Source organism: Mesoplodon mirus (assembly GCF_964341445.2).
Source record: "Mesoplodon mirus genome assembly, chromosome: 7".
Classification (NCBI taxonomy): domain Eukaryota; kingdom Metazoa; phylum Chordata; class Mammalia; order Artiodactyla; family Ziphiidae; genus Mesoplodon; species Mesoplodon mirus.
This window is the reverse complement of record NC_138983.1, coordinates 17,279,771-17,302,254: the sequence shown is the minus strand read 5'-3', so window position 1 is coordinate 17,302,254 and position 22,484 is coordinate 17,279,771. Positions and strand designations below refer to the sequence as shown.

The 22,484-nt window shown below is 37.6% G+C and overlaps 1 protein-coding gene across 3 annotated transcripts in view; it reads left to right on the top strand.

The window, feature by feature from the left end:
• Positions 1–22,484, top strand: part of TTC17 (tetratricopeptide repeat domain 17) — a 148,281-nt gene that overhangs the window by 114,183 nt on the left and 11,614 nt on the right. For all 3 annotated transcript variants that reach the window (XM_082629087.1, XM_082629088.1, XM_082629086.1), the window contains exons 21-22: positions 1,455–1,614; positions 2,539–2,622. In XM_082629087.1, coding sequence (XP_082485213.1) covers positions 1,455–1,614; positions 2,539–2,622 — 244 coding nt within the window. The remainder of the gene's footprint in view (positions 1–1,454; positions 1,615–2,538; positions 2,623–22,484) is intronic.

Below are 22,484 nucleotides of genomic sequence, written 5' to 3'. Positions count from 1 at the left end.
TTTAAGCATTGGAGTTCCCCAAGACTTACCACTAAGCCCTCTTATTTTACAATCACTCCTAGTCAGACTGCTCTACTCCCAGAACTTTTGAATATTTTTCAAAACCACCTGCTTTTCTTCATCCCTATTGTGGCCTCCTTAAACCAGAGTACCGTCATCTCCACTTAGATTCATTCAGTAGCCTCCTAGCTGGTCCTCTTGGTTTATTCATTCTTGCATCTCTTCAGTCCATTCTGTCCACAGTACTCAGCATTATTCCTCAAATATAAGTCAAATAATTCTTAAAATACTCTAATAACTTATAAATATCGCTGTTCACAGTGGCCCACAGAGCCCTTCATGATTTGCTCCCTGCATGTCTTTCCATCTTCAGCTCTGCCCTCCCCGTTCCCTCCCTCCACATGTGGTATCTCCTTTGCCTGTGCTGGTGTTCTCAGCGCCTTCTCCCTTCCTGGTTAATTCATACTCCTCCTTCTGGTCTCCACTTAAATCTCTTCCGCAGGAAGTCCTTCATTAACCACCTCCTTCCTCCATCAGCATGGAGGAAATATATACCCTCCTGTAGTAAACTGACATTGCACTGTGTTTTTATCTTTTACAACTCATCACATCTGTAATAACTGACTATCACAAGACTATGAGCATCATAACTGTGGGAACTGGGTATGTTTTGTTAATTATTATAACCCTATATCGGACATGTAATAGGCTGTGAATAAAGAATGAATGAATGAATGTTTGCATAATATGTGTTAAACTTTTTAAGTAGCTATAACAAAATTCGGCAGTGCCAATTTGCCACCTCAGTATATATGATATATATATATGATAGGGTATAACATTTAGCCTGTCTGTAGCAGGAAAATGACCCCTTTGGAACCATGAAGGGAAGTACTTATATCTTATACATAGATACAGTGAATAGCTGGATCTGTATAACATTTACTCTCTAAACTTTAGGTAACTTTTTCTGTGGGGACAAGTGTGCTTCTGTGTATAGAGCGAAAGTGAAAGATAGGAACCACCTGTGGGTATTTATCACTATCTGTACCCTGGAAGAAGTCCTAGAAGAGGTGGTTTAAAGCCTCCCCAGTGAGAAAAAGTGGCCAAGCAGCAGTAAGGAAATCAGACATCACGGTGCATAGAAAGGAGGCAGCTTGAGGAGACTGAGAAAATACTGAGTTCAAGACTCAGATCCCAACACTGCTGCTTTGACCCGGGGTACGATGTCTATTCATACATTCAACAGATGGTCATTACCAGGCACTGGAGTCCTTGTACCTGTAAAATGAGAGATCAGACTAAATAACTTCTGAAGTGTCTTCCATTGTGAGATTCTTTGGTTCCAGACACTTCTAATAATATGTTGAAGTTATGGTCAGCTGATTATTAATACTCTTTCTCCCCACCCACTCAATTTTTCCATGGCTAAGGTGGTCCTCTCCATTTTTCAGCATCACAGAACACATAGACTTTGCCACTCCAATACAGCAGCCAGCGATGGAACCTGTTTGCAATGGCAATCTCCCCACGAGCATGCACACCCTGGACCACTTGCAGGGGGTTTCCAACCGAGCCAGCCTACATTACACGGGCGAGAGCCAGTTAACAGAGGTGAGTGCTCGGCTTTATTCAGCCTCTCTGTAGTTTTTAGCCCCACAGTCATGATGCAACTGAGAGCAGAAAGCACAAGCAGCCAGGCCATATTTTTTTGCCTATTTTCAGATGGCTGTCATCTAGGTGGCTTTAGGCCAAGCCTAATTTCTTTCAGGCCCTGTGACTGAGCTTGTGCTTATTTTTATGACCAGGAAATTTTAATTCTGATTTATTCCTCGAGGTGGGTAGCATTCTGCTTGCCATCAGACAGAGGCTCTTCGTGAGAAATATTTGGGGCAGTTAATCCTCCTATTGACATTCTTAAGAAGGAAGGGAAAGAGGACAGACCCAGCATATACCTAGAAGAATAATTGGAAAACATGCCACAGTAGAGGCATGTTAAATAAGTAGAGGATTTGTTAAATAAGTTTTGGTATAGATGTGAGACAGTATACAATAAGAGCCATTAAGAAAGGTATAGTAGAAATATATGTATTGGCATGAAGAAATTTTTAGAATATATTATGTGAAAATGTAGGTGATAGTTTACAGTGTGATCCCATGGTATACAGTCTGTGAGAGAAATAATATATGTGTACATAGAAAAATATCTGAAAGATACATAAGAGATATCAACAGTGGTTGTGTCTGGGTGACAGGATTACAAGTGCTTTTTATTTTCTTTATTCACTCTGTATTCTATAGTACTATAATGAATGTGTTTTACATGTCCATAATTTTTGTTAAGTGAGAGAAGGCTGAGGGGATGGTAAAATGGCCTTCAGTGTATCTTCCACAAAATGCTTTGCCAACAGGACCACAGCAGGTAACCCAGAGAAGCAGTCTGCACCTGTGGTACAGTGCCCAACTCAGCGTCAGCAGTGTCACCAGACCTCACGTCATTTTCATTCCTCTAATCTACCATCTTCCTCCCTATACCAGGTATTGCAAAATCTTGGCAAAGACCAATATCCACAACAGTCACTTGAACAAATTGGCACCCGAATTGCCAAAGTTTTGGAAAAGGTAAGTCACTCTGTAGGAAAGCTCTAAACGATTGCCCACTTTCTAACTTTTCCAGATTATTTGCCACTATGTGGCTCTAACCTGTTCTGTTAGTTACTTAATACTTGGTACCGAAGGGATGACGTGAAATGTTTCAATCACTTTTCCATTACTTTTTCCATCAATTGGTTAGTATTCTTTTTTGCTGCTTTGTTTACCTTCTGTGCTTAAACTTTACATGGTCAGTTTTCTCTGTTTTGGTTCAGCGTGGATATATTCAGGTGATGCTACTGTGAACTATGGAATCTAGGTATGGGAAATAAGTCAAGTGTTCCTTTTTTGGTGATAAAGAATATTTGGTATTTTGGATGGTGGGTGGGAATCGCATCTTGAAATATCTTTTTTTCTTTGAAATCATGAAAAATATTTGCAAAACTATGTTTTCATACAGCCTACAGAAAATATAATTAAGAGTCTCTAAGACTGTTCATTTGCCTCTGTGTGATATTTGTATAAAGAGGAAGTTTTTAAATTTTAATTTAATTATTTTATGGTTAAGAATCTCTCCACTTTATTATTATAATGATATTGAAGAGGTAACATAAAGTAGTGATTAAAAGGGTCAACTCCACTTCTAGTAGGTAGGGATAGGATAATCGCATCAGTTTAAAAGAGAGGAAGTGGAAGGCACTCAGCAATCACTATTCCATGGGTATTCTGAAATTCATCTGGCCATATGTCACCGGTTCCCCCAGTTCCAGAGTAGGATATATTCCTTTTTAATTTATTTATTTATTTATTTATTTATTTATTTATTTATTTATTTATTTATTTATTTATTTATTTATTGCTGCTTTGGGTCTTCATTGCTGTGAGAGGTTTTCTCTAGTTACGGCGAGTGGGGGCTACTCTTCATTGCAGTGCACAGTCTTCTCATTGCGGTGGCTTCTCTTGTTGCAGAGCACGGGCTCTAGGCACGCAGGCTTCAGTAGTTGTGATTCGTGGGCTCTAGAGCGCAGGCTCAGTAGTTGTGGCGCACAGGCTTAGTTGCTCCGCGGCGTGTGGGATCTCCCCAGACCAGGGCTCTAACCTGTGTCCCCTGCACTGGCAGGCAGATTCTTAACCACTGCACCACCAAGGAAGCCCAAGGATATATTCCTTGAATAGGGCCTGTTTTGGTTCCCTGGGGTTGGTTTCCTAATCTGTTTCTCAGCTTTCAGCTCTCCTCTCTGAGCTGTCTTTCCTTTTCCTTAGGAGTGTCCTGTATTTGTAGCTGAATAACTTACTCAGCCTGCTGCCTGTCTCTATCCCTGGCACAACTTCATAGAAAAACTTTGTGGACTTTCAAATTATAAGCCATCCCATCAGACACAAGCCACACCCACAGATCTCTTCAAGAAGGCCCCTGTCTCCTTTGAACATGAGTCCAGGACACAATACCTTTAAGATTCTTAGATACCTTTGGTCTAACGGAGAGTCTCTGAGGCTTAAATCTAGACTCACATCTTTCTGAGGTGGTAGTAACAAAAAGTATCTTTCTGCCGTGCTTTTGATTTGATCTTAATCCTGAGGCCATAGTTTTACTGGTAGTACCTGGATTTGACTTTTTGTCTGAACCTTGTGCTGACTAGAGAAGCTGGCAATTGAGAAAGTTTCATTTTCTAACCCTGCAAGTCCCAGGTTGGAAGCATTTTCTCTAAATTCTGCTTGAAAACTGCACAGTTCCTTGTTTAGGTCTCCTCTCTCTTTTAATACCTAAAAAAATTATAGGTGATTTTTAAAAAAACATTTGTCACTTTCAGCGCTCTTCCTAGAGGTCTTCCTAGCCAGATCCACAGCTTTGTTAGGTATTTTCCTATATTCCAAGATACAGCCTCACTATTTGTTTTACCAATAGATTATAATGCTGCTTCTCCAGGGTCCAGTAACAGTATCCCCAGTGCTCTTCCAACCTTCATTAATGGTCTTGTTGCTGCTCCTTCGGCTAGTGTCCTCAACCCGTTCCCCAGACTTATGTCACATGCTTTAAGTTTCTGTTGTGGCCACACTCCGTTCTTGATGCCAAATACTATTTTCAGTTATCTTTTTGCCTAATAAATCATGCCAGGATTTACTGGCTTAAAACAAAACTATTATTTGCTCAAGATTCTACAACCTGAGCTGGACCGTCTTCTGATCTGATTTGGAATCATTCATGGAACTATAGACATGTGGAGACCCAACTGGGGCTGGCTGCCAAAGGCTGGAGCGATTGGAATAGCTGGGACACAGTTGGATATCGTCTCTCTCCAAGTAGTCTCTCTAGCAGAGAAGCTGGACCTTTTTACCTGGTGACTCGGGGCTCCAAGAGGGTGAAAGCAGAAGCTTAGAGTCCATGCACAGAGGTGGAACAGCACCACTTTCACCCCTTCACTCTGTCAAAGCAAAGTCCCAGGGCAGGGGAAATATCCTCCACCTACTGGCAGTGCAAAGACTATGGCCTATCTTTTATCCACCGCAGTGCCTTTAAAAGGAGCAACAATAAAACTGACAGCTTCTCAATGGAAATGATGGAAACTAGAAGCCAATGTAATGACATCTTTAAAGTACTAAAGAAGAAAACTGCAAGCCTAAAATTCTATAACAGCAAAAATACTATTCAAAAATTAAGGTGAAATAAAAATGTGTTTAAACCGATAAAATTCAGAGACTTTGGCATCAGTAGGCCTGCACTGAAATAAAAATTAAAGGGAGTTCTTAGAAAAATGATCCCATATAGAAATATGGACATGCCAGAGGGAAAGAAGAACACTGGAAAGAAAATATAAATGAAGAGTAATTGTACAAAATGATAACTGTACTGCCCTGAGGAGCTTCACCTTTATATATAACTGAAATTCATGGTAACAGTAACATAAATGATGAGAGGGAAATAAATGGAGTTTAAAAGTTCTAAGGTTTAGTTGGTATCAGCCAAGTAGTAAAAGAAATAATTTGCATTGGACTGTAATAAGTGAGAATGTATGTTTTAAGCTCTAGGCTAACTACTAAAAATGGTTTTAAAATATAATTCAGTGGAAGGAAAATGGAGTAATGTGAAACATTTGACTAATCCAAAGAAAATTGTGAAAGGTAAAGTCACATAAAAATAGAACACAAATAGTAAAATAGTAAATAAAGTATATCAGTAGTTAACTACAAAAAAGATTTATAATTTAAGCATTTTGTATAGAATGGATTTTTTTAAATCCAACTATATGCTGCTTATAAGAGAAATTCTTCAAATATTAGGATACAGAAGGGTTGAAAGTACAAAGATGGAAAATAATATACCATGCAAACAATAAAAAAAGCAGATATAGCTACACTCTTTTAAAAAAAAAAACTTTGAAGCAAGAAACATTATGAGAGTTAGAAGGGCTAAAATGAAAAAGATTGATGATACAAATGTTCAAGATGATATGGAGAAACCAGAACTCTGATACATTGCTGGTGAGAGTATAAAATGGTACAGTCATTTTGGAAGACAGTCTGGTAGTCTATGAAAAAGTTAAGCATATATGACCCAGTAATTTTACTGCTAGGTATTTATCAAAGAGACATGAAAACTATGTCCACAAAATACTTGTTAAAAAATGTTCACAGCAGATTTATTCGTAACAGCCAAAAATCTGGAAACAGTAAGATGCCCATCAGTAGAAGAAGGGATAAACAGTGTTATATTTATACACTGGATACTATTCTGCAAGAAGGACCCTATATCCATATTGATGAATCTCAAAAATATTATGCTAATAAAAGTCGTTGGACACAAAAAAAGTGTATAGTGTATGATCCCAACTATATGAAATTCTAGAACAGGCAAAACTAACCTATGGTGATAGAAATCAGAACAGTGATTGCTTTGTGGGGGGAAGCAGTTGACTGGGAAGCAACTTGAAAGGACTTTCTGGAGTGTTGGAAGTTTTCTGTGTCTTTAAGCAATAGTCAAAACGGAATGTTATACCTAAGGTCTGAGCATTTCTCTGTATTTAAATTATATCTTGAATTTTTTAATGAACTTTAGATAACGGTTTTAGACCACAAGAAACTGAAAGATAAATATTATCATAGATATTATCATATTATCATAGATATTATCAAAGATAAATATTATCAACAGACTTGCATTAAAAATCACTAAAGGGATTTTTTCAGGCAGAAGGAAAACTATTCCAGGTAGAAACTCAGAAATACAAGAAAGAGCGAAGAGCAACAGAAAGAGAAAATATTAGAGTATATGTAAATGAGTATGACAATACAAAATAATAAGTAGTGTCTTCTGAGGTTACAGTTCATGACAACAGCAATACAAAAGGCAGAAAGGAATTGCATTGATCACCGTAGATGGTCTCAGGTCCAGTTAGACATTTCACACTCATGTAATTGGCCTCACTTAGCGTGGGCTTCACCCAGAAGGATAAGGGGCTAGGACACCACAGCAGCATCAGGCATATACCTCCAGAATGAGCACTCACTTAGGCCAGGGACCATTCTCTGCCCACCCGTCTTTCCTGCCAAGTGACTGTTCACGTGCTCGGGAGCAAATCAAATGATTAAATGTGGGAACTACCCTGGCTTAGATGCTCCAAGTTCCATATGAGATCCAGTATCTTTTGTAATAATCATATGGGCATAGAGTGCTAGAAAGGGACATGGCTAGCTACAAGAACCGTAGCACTTAGAGGCTCCAAGCTTTCTACCTGGTGTTTATAGTTTTTTCCCAGTCTTATCAGTCCAGATACAGTTTACCAACCAAGGCCATTTTTACTGTAAGCTGTCTTGCCTAGTGACAGCTAACATTCCCCCTTTATTAGGTCTTCAGGGAAATAGGGCTAGAAGGTAATCCAGCATCAGTTTCCATTGTAGGCTCACAGACTGACCTCCATGACCTTGAGTTATTAACTTTAGTACAGTAGTTCTCAGACTTTAGGGTACACCACAGTCACCTGGAGGACTTGTTAAAACAGATTGCTAGGCTTCTATGACAGGACTTACTGATTTAGTAGGTCTAGGGCCGGGCTTGAGAATTTACATTTCTAATAAGTTCACAGCTGATACTGAGTGATGCTGCTGATCTGAGGACCACACTTAGAAAATGGCAGTGATAACAAAACGGAAGCACCCCTTTCCCATTTACCTTTCAGAAAAGAGCAAGGATCTCCATATCCTCTCTGCTTCAACTTTTAAAATACTCAGTCATTATCCTGTATCATTTCTTGAAAAGCCCATCTGTAGTTGTCTCTTTAGGGAGTTTTTAGTTTGCATTACCATAATTATCACTAAGTGTCAGCAGATGACATTGGTCAGACTCCATTTTAGGGTTAAATCATTATGCACTATCAGAACCCTCAGAAAGCTGCCCAGGTTGCAGCTGAGGTTACTCTCCACACGTGGTAGCCTCTGCAGAGGTCTCACCTCTGGCCCCAGATGCACACCATGCTGCCACCATTGCCCCCGCAACCGGGTTGTATGCCAGGTTGCCACGTTGTCCTGTTTGACCTTGTGGGCTAGTGCAGAAATAGTTCTCCCATTTTTGTCTCCCCAGGTCTTCAGGTGGTGGCTTGTGGGCACTACTTTGTGCTGGTTAGATCTACAGCCAACCCAACTTCGGTCAGAGCCAAGCTGCTCCACCTCCTTTTCTGATCCAGACCTAGTTACAAACATGGAGTCTTAAGCTCATGTGCTTGTCTCCTCCCCGCCCCCTGTCAGGCATCAGTGCCTACTTTGGCTCAAATGCATCAACTACACCAAGGCAATATCATTCTTGCCAGTCAGCCCATTTGCAACTAGGTTTCTGGTCAGCTCCATTTCATGGACAGAGGGGCATTTTCTCTCGGCATAAGTTTATCTCCAGCTTTCATCCATTCCTACAAGGGGAAGCTTTATCCCCTGTCACACAATGTCAAGCTTCTGCCATCAGACTGGGAAAGTTGGCCCCCACTGAGGCTTCAGTCTTATCAGCATCTTCCTCTCCATTCCCTTTGTGTCCTGGTGCCTTGGCCATATTGAACCAAGGATATGAAAGTCTGTTTCATTGCTGCTGCTGCTCTGCAGTGCCCACTGTTTGTGGTTTTAAGACCAGCTCGATAGAAATTTCATACTTGCACACCTCAGTAGGGCACCTGTCTTGCCTTCACTCAGGAGGATATAGAACAGGACATACAGCAGGCCAGCAGGGCAGCTTTTCATGTATTTCTCCAGGAGTCCCCATAGCTCTCTGGCAGCAGTCTTGGGGACTGTTCTCTGCTCCAACCCCCCCAATTGACAGCTCAGGGATAAGGGATCAAGACCACATGGATGAGTGTGGGAACCACCCTTGCCTGGAAGTCTCAAGTCCCATGTAAGAACCAGTGCCTCTTTAACAGTCCTATGGGCCTAGAGCCCAAGAGTTCCAGCAAGGGACAAGAAATGTCACACTGGGGAAAGCTCAAAGCTTTCTACCAGATCATCACAGTCCACTGGCAGTTTACAGTCAGATCATCTTTACCATAAACAATGTTGCCTAGTAATGTGGGTGACATTCTACCTTTATTATGTTTCCAGGGCAACTTAGCTGAAAAGTTAACATGAGATTAATTTCCCAGGAATACACATAGACAAAGTGTTAGGCTTTAACATTTCAGGAAAGTAATAAAATTATAGTAATAATTTATATTTTTTGTCTGTAATAATTCAAAGATGCGTGTTATACTTTTAGGCTAACCACTAAAAGAACAGTTAAAGAAAGTATAATTAAGGGAAAATGGAATAATAAAAAACATTTGATTAATTCATAAAGGAGGCAAGGAAGACAAAGGATTATAAAACAGGTGGGTAAAATAGAATACAAATAGTAAGATGATAGTGATAAACCCAATATATCAGTAATCACAATAAATATAAAAGGACTAGGTACCCCAATTAGAATGCTAACATTATCAGACTAGGTTAAAATCTTGAACCCAATTGTGTGCTGTTTAAAGTAACACATCTTAATATAAGATACAAAACAGTCGATATTAAACAGATGGGAAAAAGCTACATCATACAAACATTAATCAAAAGAAACTGGTGTAACTATACTAATATCAGACAATGTGGAATTTAAGGCAAGAAGCATTACTACAGATAAAGACAATTCATAATGATAAAGTGGTCAGTCCACCAGGATATTGAAAATTGTAAATCTATATGGAACCAGTACCATAGTTTCACATTATATAGACAAACATTAAACATTGACATATAAAAGGAGAAACAGATGAATCCACAACCAAAATAGGCTTTAACATACCTCTTAATAGGTGATAGAACTAAGCAGACAAAAAATTAAGATATAGAAGGTCTTACTAATAAACTTGACATAACTGATATTTATATAATGCCACATTCAACTGTGAGGATATTCTTATTTTTAAAATGAATATGGAACACTTACCATATTGATCATAAGCTGAATCATAAATTAAACCTCAATTAAATATTAAACCACTGAAGCAATTTAGAGTTTACTTTCTGACCATGGTGGAATTAACCTAGAAAAAAAATCAGAAAAAAAAGGTTAGAAAATTCCCAATGATGTTGGTGAGATTATACTACACCTCTGAATGACTCAGGGTTCAGTGAAGAAAGCAACATTAGAAAATATTTTGAAATGAATGACAATAAAGATTTGGCATATCAAAACTTATGGGATGCAACTAAAGCAATGCTTGAGGGAAGTTTATAGCCCTAAATGGATATGTTAGTTTAAAAAAAAATGACTGAAACATAGTTATCTGTGCTTCTACCTCAAAAAGCTAAAAAAATTACACTGAGATATTTCCTGCCCATATCATTGGCAAAAATTTAGAAGTTTGATAGGATACCCTTGGTGAGACCATGGGAGAACTGGCAGTGTCATACACTGCTGGTAGAAATGCAAAATGGAATAATCTCTATGGAGAGAAAATTGACAATGTCTAACAAAATTATACATTCATTTACCCATCCAGCCAGCAATCCTGCTTTTAGGAATCTTTCCTAAAAATACAATGGCAAAAAAAATTACCTGACAAAAATACCTGTGAATAAGGCTGTTGATTATAGCCTGATTTGTAATAGTAAACTAAAACAATCCAAATGCCCAGTAGTAGGGGGTTGACTGAATAAAAAGTCCCATGTGGCTGCTCATTGTGTGTAAACATCCACACAATGGAGACTTCTGAAGCTGTCAAAATGAATGAGGACCATCTCTATAAACTTATATGGAGTAATCTCCAGGATATAGCAAATAAAAAAAAGAACAGTAGAAAAATATTATGTCTTAGGTTACTATTTATCTCTTTTTAAAATAGCAACTTGTGGGGAGGGGAATTATATGTAGAGAGAAATAGAAAGATATTTTAAAATGAAAGGCTAAATTTGAAAAAAATTTTTAAATGGTGTCCCATGGAAGGAAGACAAAAATAGGATAGAAAAGACACGGAATGAAGCTAGATTTCCTTGAATCTACATTGGTTTTTTGTTGTTGTTGTTGTTTGACTTTGGAACCAAATAAATATTTTGCATAATTACAAAGAATTTTTAAATAAGAGAATTCCTAATTAAAAGTAAAATGAAATGAGCCTAACTTTGCATTCCATTGGTAGTATAACCACATCAAGAGGAAGAATTCCAAGTGACTTTAAAACAGTTATTTGGCTGTACATCCCTAATGGAATTTACCCTAAGAACAAAAGAAAACCTTATACTGTTTTCAGTAATACTATTGTATTAATAATATTGATGTTATTCTTTCGAGATTGTAGGTGTATGTATTGCAAAATAAATGAGTAATTTTGTTGGTGATGTTGAAAACTGGAATTTTGAGTATGGGTGAAAGGACATAGAAATGTGAGAATGACCATAAGTAAACATCTCTAGTCTTGAATTGGAAGTATTAGTAAGAATTCTTGAAATATTTTATTGATATATTTACACATCTCCTAGCTTTATTTTATTGAAAAGATTAGAATCTATGACGCCCAGTATTAGTAGGCACCCTTAGTACCCAGATTGTGATCTTTAGATAGTGTTTTCCACTTTAAAACAAAGTCTATAATAAAAGACAAAGAAGGGCATTATACAATGATAAAAGGATCAATACAAGAAGAGGATATAGCATTAATAAACATATATGCACCTAATACAGGAGCACTTAAATATATAAAGCAAATATTAAAAGACCTAAAGGTTGACAGTAATACAATAATAGTAGGGGACTTTAATACCCCACTTACATCAGTGGACAGATCATCCAGACAGAAAATCAATAAGGAAACAGTGGCCTTAAATGACATGTTAGACCACTTGGCCTTAATAGATATCTACAGGACATTCCATCCAAAAACAGCAGAATACACATTCTTTTCAGGTAGATCACATGCTAGGCCACAAAACAACTCCCAATAAATTTAAGAGGACAGAAATTACATCAAGCATCTTTTCCAACCACAACAGTATGAAACTAGAGATCAGTTACAAAAGAAAAATGGGAAAAACACAAACACGTGGAGACTAAACAACATGATACTTAAAAACCAATGCATCAATGAAAAAGTCAGAGGAAATAAGAAAATGCCTTGAGACAAATGAAAACAAAAAACCAACTTTCCAAAATCTATAGGGCACAGCAAAAACAGTTCTAAGAGGGAAGTTGGTAGCAATTCAGCCATACCTCAAGAAACAAGAAAAATCTCAAATAACCTAACCTATCCCCTAAAGGAATTAGAAAAAGAAAAACAAAACTTAAAGTTAGAAGAAGTTAGGAAATAGTAAAGATATGAAATGAAGTAAAATAGAGACCAAACAAGACAAAACAAAACAGTAGAAAAGATCAGTGAAACCAAGAGCTGGTTTTTTGAAAAGATAAACAGAATTGATAAGACTTTAGTCAGGCTCATTAAGAATGAAAGAGAGAGGACCCAAATAAAATAAGAAATGAAAGAGGAAAGGGACCTCCCTGGTGGTCCAGTGGCTAAGACTCCGCACTCCCAGTGTAAGGGGCCTGGATGCGATCCCTGGTCGGGGAACTAGATCCCATATGCCGTGACTAAAAGTTTGCATGCCACAGCTAAAGATTTTGCATGCTGCAACTAAAGATCCCGCATGCCACAACTAAAGACCTGGCACAGCCAAATAAATAAATAAATAAATAAATATTTTTTAAAAAAAGAAATGAAAGAGGAGAAATTAAAACATATCACAGAAATACAGTCATAAGAGAATACTATGAACAGTTATATGCCAACAAATTGGACAACCTACAAGAAATGGATAAATTTCCAGAAACATACAATCTTCCAAGACTGAATCAGGAAGAAATAGATAATCTGAACAGACCAGATGCTTTTATTAAAATTAAATCAATAATCAAAAAACGCCCAACAAACAGAAGTCCAGGACCAGGTGGCTTCACAGGGGAATTCTACCAAACATATAAAGAAAAGTTAATACTTAGCCCTCTCAAACTATGGCAAAAAATTGAAGAGAAGGCAGTACTCCCAAATTCATTCTGTGGGACCACCATTATCCTGATACCAAAATCAGACAAAGATACTACAAAGAAAAAGAAAATTACAGGCTAATATCTGTGATGAATATAAATGCAAAGAACCTCAATGAAATATTAGCAAGTCCAGAAACTAACACACCACCGTAAAGCAATTATACTCCAATAAAGATGTTAATTAGAAAAAAAAGATGCGGCACAGCCTAAATAAATATTTTAAAAAATATATATATATATATATATATATATTAGCAAGTCAGATTCAACAATATATTAAAAGGTCATACACTGTGATCAAGTGGGATTTATTCCAGAGATGTAAGAATCGTTCAGTATCTGCAAATCAATCAATGTGATACACCACATTAACAAAACAAAGGATAAAAATCACACAATCATCTCAATAGATGCAGAAAAAGCATTTAACAAAATTCAACACCCATTCATGATAAATATTCTCAACAAAGTTGGTATAGAGGGAACAGATCTCAACATAATAAAGGCCATTTATAACAAACCCAGCTAACATCATACTCAGTGGTGAAAAACTGAAAGCTTTTCATTTAAAATTGGAATAAGACAAGGACGTCCACTCTCACAATTTCTATTTAACATAGTATTAGGAGACCTGGCCATAGCAATCAGACAAGAAACAGAAAAGGCATCCAAATTGGAAAGGATGATGTGAAATGGTCACTATTTGCAGATGACATGATGCTACATATAGAAAACCCTGAAGTCTCCACCAAAAAACTATTAAAACTAACAAATGAATTCAGTAAAGTTGCAGGATACAAGATTAATATACAGAAATCTGTTGCTTTTCTATACACTAGTAACTATCAGAAAGAGGAAGCAAGAAAACAGTTGCATCAAAAATAATAAAATACTTAATAATTTTAACCAAGGAAATGAAAGACCTATACGCTGAAAACTATAAGAGGCTGATGAACAAAATTGAGGATGATACAAATAAATGGAAGGATATCCCATGTTCATGGTTTGGAAGAATTAATATTGTTAAAATGTCTATACTACTTAAAGCAATCTAGAGATATAGTGTAACCCTTATCAAAATATCCATGACATTTTCCACAGAACTAGAATAGTTCTAAATTTTGTATGGAACCACAAAAGACCCCAAATTGCCAAAGCAATCTTGAGAAAAAAGAGCAAAGCTGGAGGTATCATGCTCCCTGACTTTGGACTATACTACAAAGCTATAGTCATCAAAACAGTATGGTACTGGCACAAAGAGAGACACATAGATCAATGGAATAGAATAGAGAGCCCAGAAATAAACCCACACACATATTGTCAATTTATGACAAAGGAGGCAGATATATACAATGGGAAAAAGACAGTCTCTTCAGTAAGTGGTGTTGGGAAAACAGGACAGCTACATGAAAAGAATGAAATTAGAACATATTATCACATCATATATAAAAATAACTCAATGGATTAAAGATCTAAATGTAAAATTGGAAACCATAAAACTCCTAGAAGAAAACACAGGCAGTATATTCTATGACATAATTCTTAGCAGTATATTTTTGGATCTGTCTTCTCAGGCAAGGAAAACAAAAGCAAAACTAAACAAATGAGACCTAAATAAACTTAAAAACTTTTGCACAACAAAGGAAGCCATCAACAAAACAAAAAGGCAACCTACTGAATGGGAAAATGTATTTGCAAATGATATGTCTGATAAGGGGTTAATATCCAAAATTTATAAAAAGCTCATTCAACTCAATATTAGAAAAACAAATAATGTTATTTAAAAATGGGCAGAAGATCTGAATAGGCATTTTTCCAAAGAAGACATACAAATGGCCAACAGGCACAAGTAAAGATGCTCAACATCACTAATCATCAGGGAGATGCAAATCAGAACCACAATGAGCTATCATCTCACACCTGTCGGAATGGCTATCGACAAAAAGTTAACAAATAAGTGTTGGCAGGGATGTGGAGAAAGGGGAAACCCTAGTTCACTGTTGGTGGGAATGTAAATTGGCACAGCTATTATGGAAAACATTATAGAGGTTCCTCAAAAAATTAGAAATAGAACTACCATATGATCCAGCAATTCTACTCCTGGGTATATATCCAAAGAAAATGGAAACACTAATTCAAGATATGGAAGCAACCTAAGTGTCTATCAACAGATGAATGGATAAAGAAGATACACACACACACACACACACACACATGATGGAATATTACTCGGCCATAAAAAAGAATGAAATTTTGCCATTTGCAACAACATGGATGGACTTGGAGGGTATTATACTTAGTGTCATAAGTCAGAGAAAGACAAATACTGCATGTTTTCACTTATATGTGGAATCTAAAAAATTAAAACAAGTGAATGAATATAACAAAACAGAAGCAGTTGCATAGATACAAAGAACAAACTAGTGGTTACCAGTGAGTTGAGGGGTGGGCAGAGGGGCAGCATGAGGAAGGGGACTAAGAGGTACAGACCACTAGGTATAAAATAAATAGGATACGACGTTTTAACGTACAGCACAAGGAATCTAGCCAATATTTTATAATATTGGGTTGGCCAAAAAGTTCCTTCAGTTTTTAAGTAAAAAAGACACATTTTTCATTTTCACCAAGAACTTTATTGAACAACATATTCACCCTTTTGTTCCACTACCTTCTGCCATTTTTCAGGCAACTTCATAATTCCATCTTCCCAAAACTTTTTAGCTTTTTGAGCAAAGAACTGTTCCAGGTGCCTTTTACAGTCTTCCAGGGAATTGAAATTTTTTCCATTAAGAGAATTTTGTAAAGACCAAAATAAATGGGAATCTGAATGTGCAATGTCTGGTGAATACAGCGGATGAATCAGACCTTCCCAGCCAAGCTGTAACAGTTTTTGCCTGTTCATCAAGGAAACATACGGTCTTGCGGTATCCTGATGGGAGATTATGCATTTTCTGTTGACTAATTTTGGTCGCTTTTCATCAGGTGCTGCTTTAGTTGGTCTAATTGGGAGCAGTACTTGTCGGAATTAATCCTATGGTTTTTCGGAAGGAGCTCATAATAAAGGACTCCCTTCCAATCCCACCATATACACAACATCACCTTCTTTGGATGAAGACCGGCCTTTGGTGTGGTTGGTGGTGGTACATTTCACTTGCCCCACGATCTCTTCCGTTCCACATTATTGTACAGTATCCACTTTTCATCGCCCATCACAATTTGTTTTAAAAACAGAATGTTTTTGTTACGTTTAAGTAGAGAATTGCATGGTCAAGAATGTTTTTTGCGCTTAACTTACGTGGAACCCAAACATCAAAGTGATTAAATAACCAAGCTGGTGCAAATGATTTTCAGCACTTGATTTGGATATTTTGAGTATATCGGCTATCTCCTGTATGATAACTTTGATTTTTCTCAATTAATATCTCAATTTGATCGCTATAACTTCAACTGGTCTACGCAACAGTGGAGCATCATCCAGCGAAAAATCTCCAGCACAAAACTTTGCAAACCACTTTTGACATGTTCAATCAGTCACAACACCTTCTCCATACACTACACAAATCTTTTTTTGCATTTCAGTTGCATTTTTACCTTTCTGGAAATAATAAAGCATAATTGGGACTTTCCTGGTGGCGCAGTGGTTAAGAATCCGCCTGCCAATGCAGGGGACACAGGTTCGAACCCTGGTCTGGGAAGATCCCACATGCCGTGGAGCAACTAAGCCTGTGCGCGACAACTACTGAGTCTGCACTCGAGAGCCCGCGAGCCACCACTGCTGAGCCCACGTGCCACAACTACTGAAGCCCATGCACGCTAGGGCCCGTGTCCCACAACAAGAGAAGCCACCACAATGAGAAGCCCATGCATCGCAAGAAGAGTAGCCCCCACTTGCCACAACTAGAGAAAAGCCCACACGCAGCAACAAAAACCCAACGCAGCCAAAAATAAATAAGTAAATAAATAAATTTATTTATTTTTTAAAAAGCATAATAGGCTAAAAATGTTGCTTTTTTCTTCCATCTTCAGTATTAAAATGGCTACACAAAAGTTCACCAATTTTGATAAGTTTTTTTAAAAATGCACGCTATTATGACAGCTGTCACAATACAATCTAACAAAATTGTTTCAAATGAGGTTAAAGGCAACTAAGTGCTGCTAAAGCCATCTTACGGAAAAAACTGAACAAACATTTTGGCCAACTGAATAACTTTATATTTCTTTTTATGTTTGTTTGTTCATTTATTTATTTATGGCTGTGTTGTGTCTTCGTTGCTGTGCAGGCTTTCTCTAGTTGCGGCAAGTGGGAGCTGCTCCTCATTGTGGTGCGCAGGCTTCTCACTGTGGTGTCTTCTCGTTACGGAGCACAGGCTCTAGGCACGCAGGCTTCAGTAGTTGTGGCACACTAGCTCAGTAGTTGTGGCTCGTGGGCTCTGGAGCGCAGCCTCAGTAGTTGTGGTGCACAGGCTTAGTTGCTCCATGGCATGTGGGATCTTCCTGGACTAGGGCTCAAACCCATGTCCCCTGCATTGGCAGGCGAATTCTTAACCACTGCACCACCAGGGAAGTCCCCCAATAACTTTAAATAGAGTGTGATCTGTAAAAATATCTAATCACTATGTTGTATACCTGAAACTAATATAACATTGTAAATCAACTGTACTTCAATTTTTTTTCTTTTTCTGGAAAATAAAATTTTAATTTTATGTCTTAAATGATTTTTACTACATTGCAGCAAGTTGAACCATGAGGAAACCCATGGAATATGACCATAACAGCTCTATTAAAAGCTGTCAGCTTTTATCTGTAGTGGTTTTTTTTCACATCTTTATTGGAGTATAAATGCTTTACAAAGTTGTATTAGTTTCTACTGTACAACAGAGTGAATCAGCTATACGTATACATATATCCCCATATCGCCTCCCTCCCACCCTCCCTATCCCATCCCTCTAGCTCATCACGAAGCACCGAACTGATCTCCCTGTGCTCTGCAGCAGCTTCCCACTAGCCATCCATTTTACATTTGGTAGTATATATATGTCAGTGCTACTCTCTCACTTCATCCCAGCTTCCCCTTCCCCACCATGCCCTCAAGTCCATTCTCTACATCTGCGTCTTTATTCCTCCCCTGCCACTAGGTTCATCAGTACCACTTTTTTTAAACTATATGTATGCGTTAGCATACGGTATTTGTTTTTCTCTTTCTAACTTACTTCACTCTGTATGACAGATTCTAGGTCCATCCACCTCACTACACATAACTCAGTTTCGTTCCTTTTTATGGCTGAGTAATATTCCATTATATATATGAGCCACATCTTCTTTATCCATTCATCAGATGATGGACACTTAGGTTGCTTCCATGTCCTGGCTATTGTAAATGGTGGTGCAGTGAACATCGTGGTACATGACTCTTTTTGAATTACGGTTTTCTTAGGGTATATGCCCAGTAGTGGGATTGCTGGGTCGTATGATAGTTCTATTTTTAGTTAGTTTTCTTGTTTTTTTGTGTGTGGGGGGGGGGCGGGTTTGTGGTACGCGGGCCTCTCACTGTTGTGGCCTCTTTCGTTGCGGAGCACAGTCTCTGGATGCGCAGGCTCAGCGGCCATGGCTCACGGGCCCAGCCGCTCCACGGCATGTGGGATCCTCCCGGACCAGGGCACAAACCCGCGTCCCCTGCATTGGCAGGCGGACTGTCAACCACCAGGGAAGCCCTATTTTTAGTTTTTTAAGGAACCTCCATACTTTTCTCCATAGTGGCTGTATCAATTTACATTCCCACCAACAGTGCAAAAGGGTTCTCTTTTCTCCACACCCTCTCCAGCATTATTGTTTGTAGATTTTTTGATGATGGCCATTCTGACTGGTGTGAGGTGATACCTCATCGTAGTTTTGATTTGCATTTCTCTAATGATTAGTGATGTTGAGCATCCTTTCATTTGTTTGTTCTCAATCTGTGTATCTTCTTTGAAGAAATGTCTATTTAGGTCTTGCACCCATTTTTGGATTGGGTTGTTTGTCTTTTTGATATTGAGCTGCATGAGCTGCTTGTAAATTTTGGAGATTAATCCTTTGTTACTTCATTTGCAAATACTTTCTCCCATTCTGAGGGTTGTCTTTTTGTCTTGTTTATCGTTTCCTTTTCTGTGCAAAAGCTTTTAAGCTTCATTAGGTCCCATTTGTTTATTTTTGTTTTTATTTCCATTTCTCTAGGAGGTGAGTCAAAAAAGATCTTGCTGTGATGTATGTCATAGAGTGTTCTGCCTATGTTTTCCTCTAGTGTCTGCCCTTACATTTAGGTCTTTAATCCATTTTGAGTTTATTTTTGTGTATGGTGTTAGGAAGTGTTCTAATTTCATTTTTTTACATGTAGCTGTCTGGTTTTCCCAGAACCACTTATTGAAGAGGCTGTCTTTTCTCCATTGTATATTCTTGCCTCCTTTATCAAATATAAGGTGACCATATGTGCATGGGATTATCTCTGGGCTTTCTGTACTGTTCCATTGATCTATATTTCTGTTTTTGTGCCAGTACCATACAGTCTTGATTACTGTAGCTTTGTAGTATAGTCTGAAGTCCAGGAGCCTGATTCCTCCAGCTCCGTTTTTCTTTCTCAAGATTGCTTTGGCTATTCAGGGTCTTTTGTGTTTCCTTACAAATGGTGAAATTTTTTGTTCTAGTTCTGGGAAAAATGCCATTGATAGTTTGATAGGGATTGCACTGAATCTGTAGATTGCTTTGGGTAGTATAGTCATTTTCACAATAGTGATTCTTCCAATCCAAGAACATGGTGTATCTCTCCATCTGTTTGTATCATCTTTAATTTCTTTCATCAGTGTCCTATAGTTTCTGCATACAGGTCTTTTGTCTCCTTAGGTAGGTTTATTCCTAGGTATTTTATTCTTTTGGTTGCAATGGTAAAATGGGAGTGTTTTCTTGATTTCACTTTCAGATTTTTCATCATTAGTGTATAGGAATGCCAGAGATTTCTGTGCATTAATTTTGTATCCTGCTACTTTACCAAATTCATTGATTAGCTCTAGTAGTTTTCTGGTAGTATCTTTAGGATTCTCTACGTGTAGTATCATGTCATCTGCAAACAGTGACACTTTTACTTCTTTTCCAATTTGGATTCCTTTTATTTCTTTTTCTTCTCTCATTGGTGTGGCTAAAACTTCCAAAACTGCGTTGAATAATAGTGGTGAGAGTGGACAACCTTGTCTTGTTCCTGATCTTAGAGGAAATGCTTTCCGTTTTTCACCATTGAGAACGATGTTGGCTGTGGCTTTGTCATATATGGCCTTTATTATGTTGAGGTAAGTTCCCTCTCTGCCTACTTTCTGGAGAGTTTTTATCATAAATAGGTGTTGAATTTTGTCAAAAGCTTTTTCTGCATCTATTGAGATGATCATATGATTTTTATTCTTCAATTTCTTAATATGGTGTATCACATTGATTGATTTGCATACATTGAAGAATCCTTGCATTCCTGGGGTAAACACCACTTGACCATGGTGTATGATCCTTTTAATGTGCTGCTGGATTCTGTTTCCTAGTGTTTTGTTGAGGATTTTTTCATCTGTGTTCATCAGTGATATTGGCCTGTAGTTTTCTTTCTTTGTGACATCTTTGTCTGCTTCTGGTATCAGGGTGATGGTGGCCTCGTAGAATGAGTTTGGAAGTGTTCCTCCCTCTGCTATATTTTGGAAGAGTTTGAGAACGATAGTTGTCAGCTCTTCTCTAAGTGTTTGATAGAATTTGCCTGTGAAGACCTCTGGTCTTAGGCTTTTGTCTGTTGGAAGAGTTTTAATCACACTCTTAATTTCAGTGCTTGTGATTGGTCTGTTTATGTTTTCTGTTTCTGTCTGGTTCAGTCTCGGAAGTGGCTAAACTGAAATACTGGAGAAATGTACATTTGAGAGTGGGATGATCAGAGTTAAGGTATTCAAATGCCCTTTTAGTGTTCAGGAGGGGTGAGTTAATATATTACTTGGACTTTGTTAAATATTAAGTAGAAATTTAAGGGTAACCTTTAAAAAAAATGTGCAACTCCCAAACCTCTGAAGGTAAAATAATGAAGAACAGGAGGACCAAAAAAAAAAAATCAATCCAAGAAATGCCCCCCCAAAAAAAGAGGAAAAAATGTATTCAAGAATCAAGATAAAAATAAACCAAGAAATATGATAAACAGTCTTTAAAAAAATCTTTAATATAACAGTCACAATAATGTCAAATTGGAAATGTTTTTAAAGGAGCTACATGTTTTTAAGAGTCATACCTAAAGCATAATAGAAATGTTAAAGGGAAAATACTAATCAAAAAGGAATATACTATCAAAAGGAAGTAGCTATAGCTATATTAATTACCTGGAAATATATATTTCAAAGCAGAAAAAATTATTAGGGTCAGAGAGAATGACCACGCAATGATAATCACCAGAAAAACAATATATACTGCTTCTAACCTTATACATATGCAATAAAAATAACCTCAAAATATATAAAGCAGGGCTTCCCTGGTGGCGCAGTGGTTGAGAGTCCGCCTGCCGATGCAGGGGACACGGGTTCGTGCCCTGGTCCAGGAAGATCCCACATGCCGTGGAGCGGCTGGGCCCGTGAGCCATGGCCTCTGCGCCTGCACGTCCGGAGCCTGTGCTCCGCAACAGGAGAGGCCACAACAGTGAGAGGCCCGTGTACCACAAAAAAAAAAAAATATATATATATATATATATATAAAGCAGAAAATGATTTAATGAGAGAAATTGACAAACCAACACACACACCTTTCTCTACCGTTGATAAGCCATTCAGTCTGTCTGAATGTATATTCATAAGTATATTAGTCTGTGATTTTCTTGTAATATTTTGTCTAGTTTTGGTATCATGATAATAATGACTGTGTGTAATGAGTTGGGAAGTGTTCCCTACCCTTATTTTTCTGGAAAAGATTGTAGAGGATTGGTATTATATCTTCCTTAAATGTTGATAGAAAATTCACCTTTTAAACCATCTGAATGGGGACTTTTCTTTGTGAGAGATTTTTAACTATAAACTCAATTTCTTTAATGAGAGTATTCAAATTGTCTTTCTTCTTGAGTGAGCTTTGTTAGTTGTGTCTTTAATTTGTCTAGTTTATCTAATGAATTTATTGGCATAAAGTTGTTCATAATAGTCCCTTATCATTCCATTAATATCTGTAGAATTTGTAGTAATGTACCTTCTCAATTCTTATCTTGTGACTTTGTATCTTTTCTCTTTTTTCCCCCGGTCACATTGACTAATAAAAGTTTATCAGTTTTTATTGAGCTTCCCAAAGAATGAGTTTTTAGATCCACTGATTTTTCTCTATTGTTTTTCTG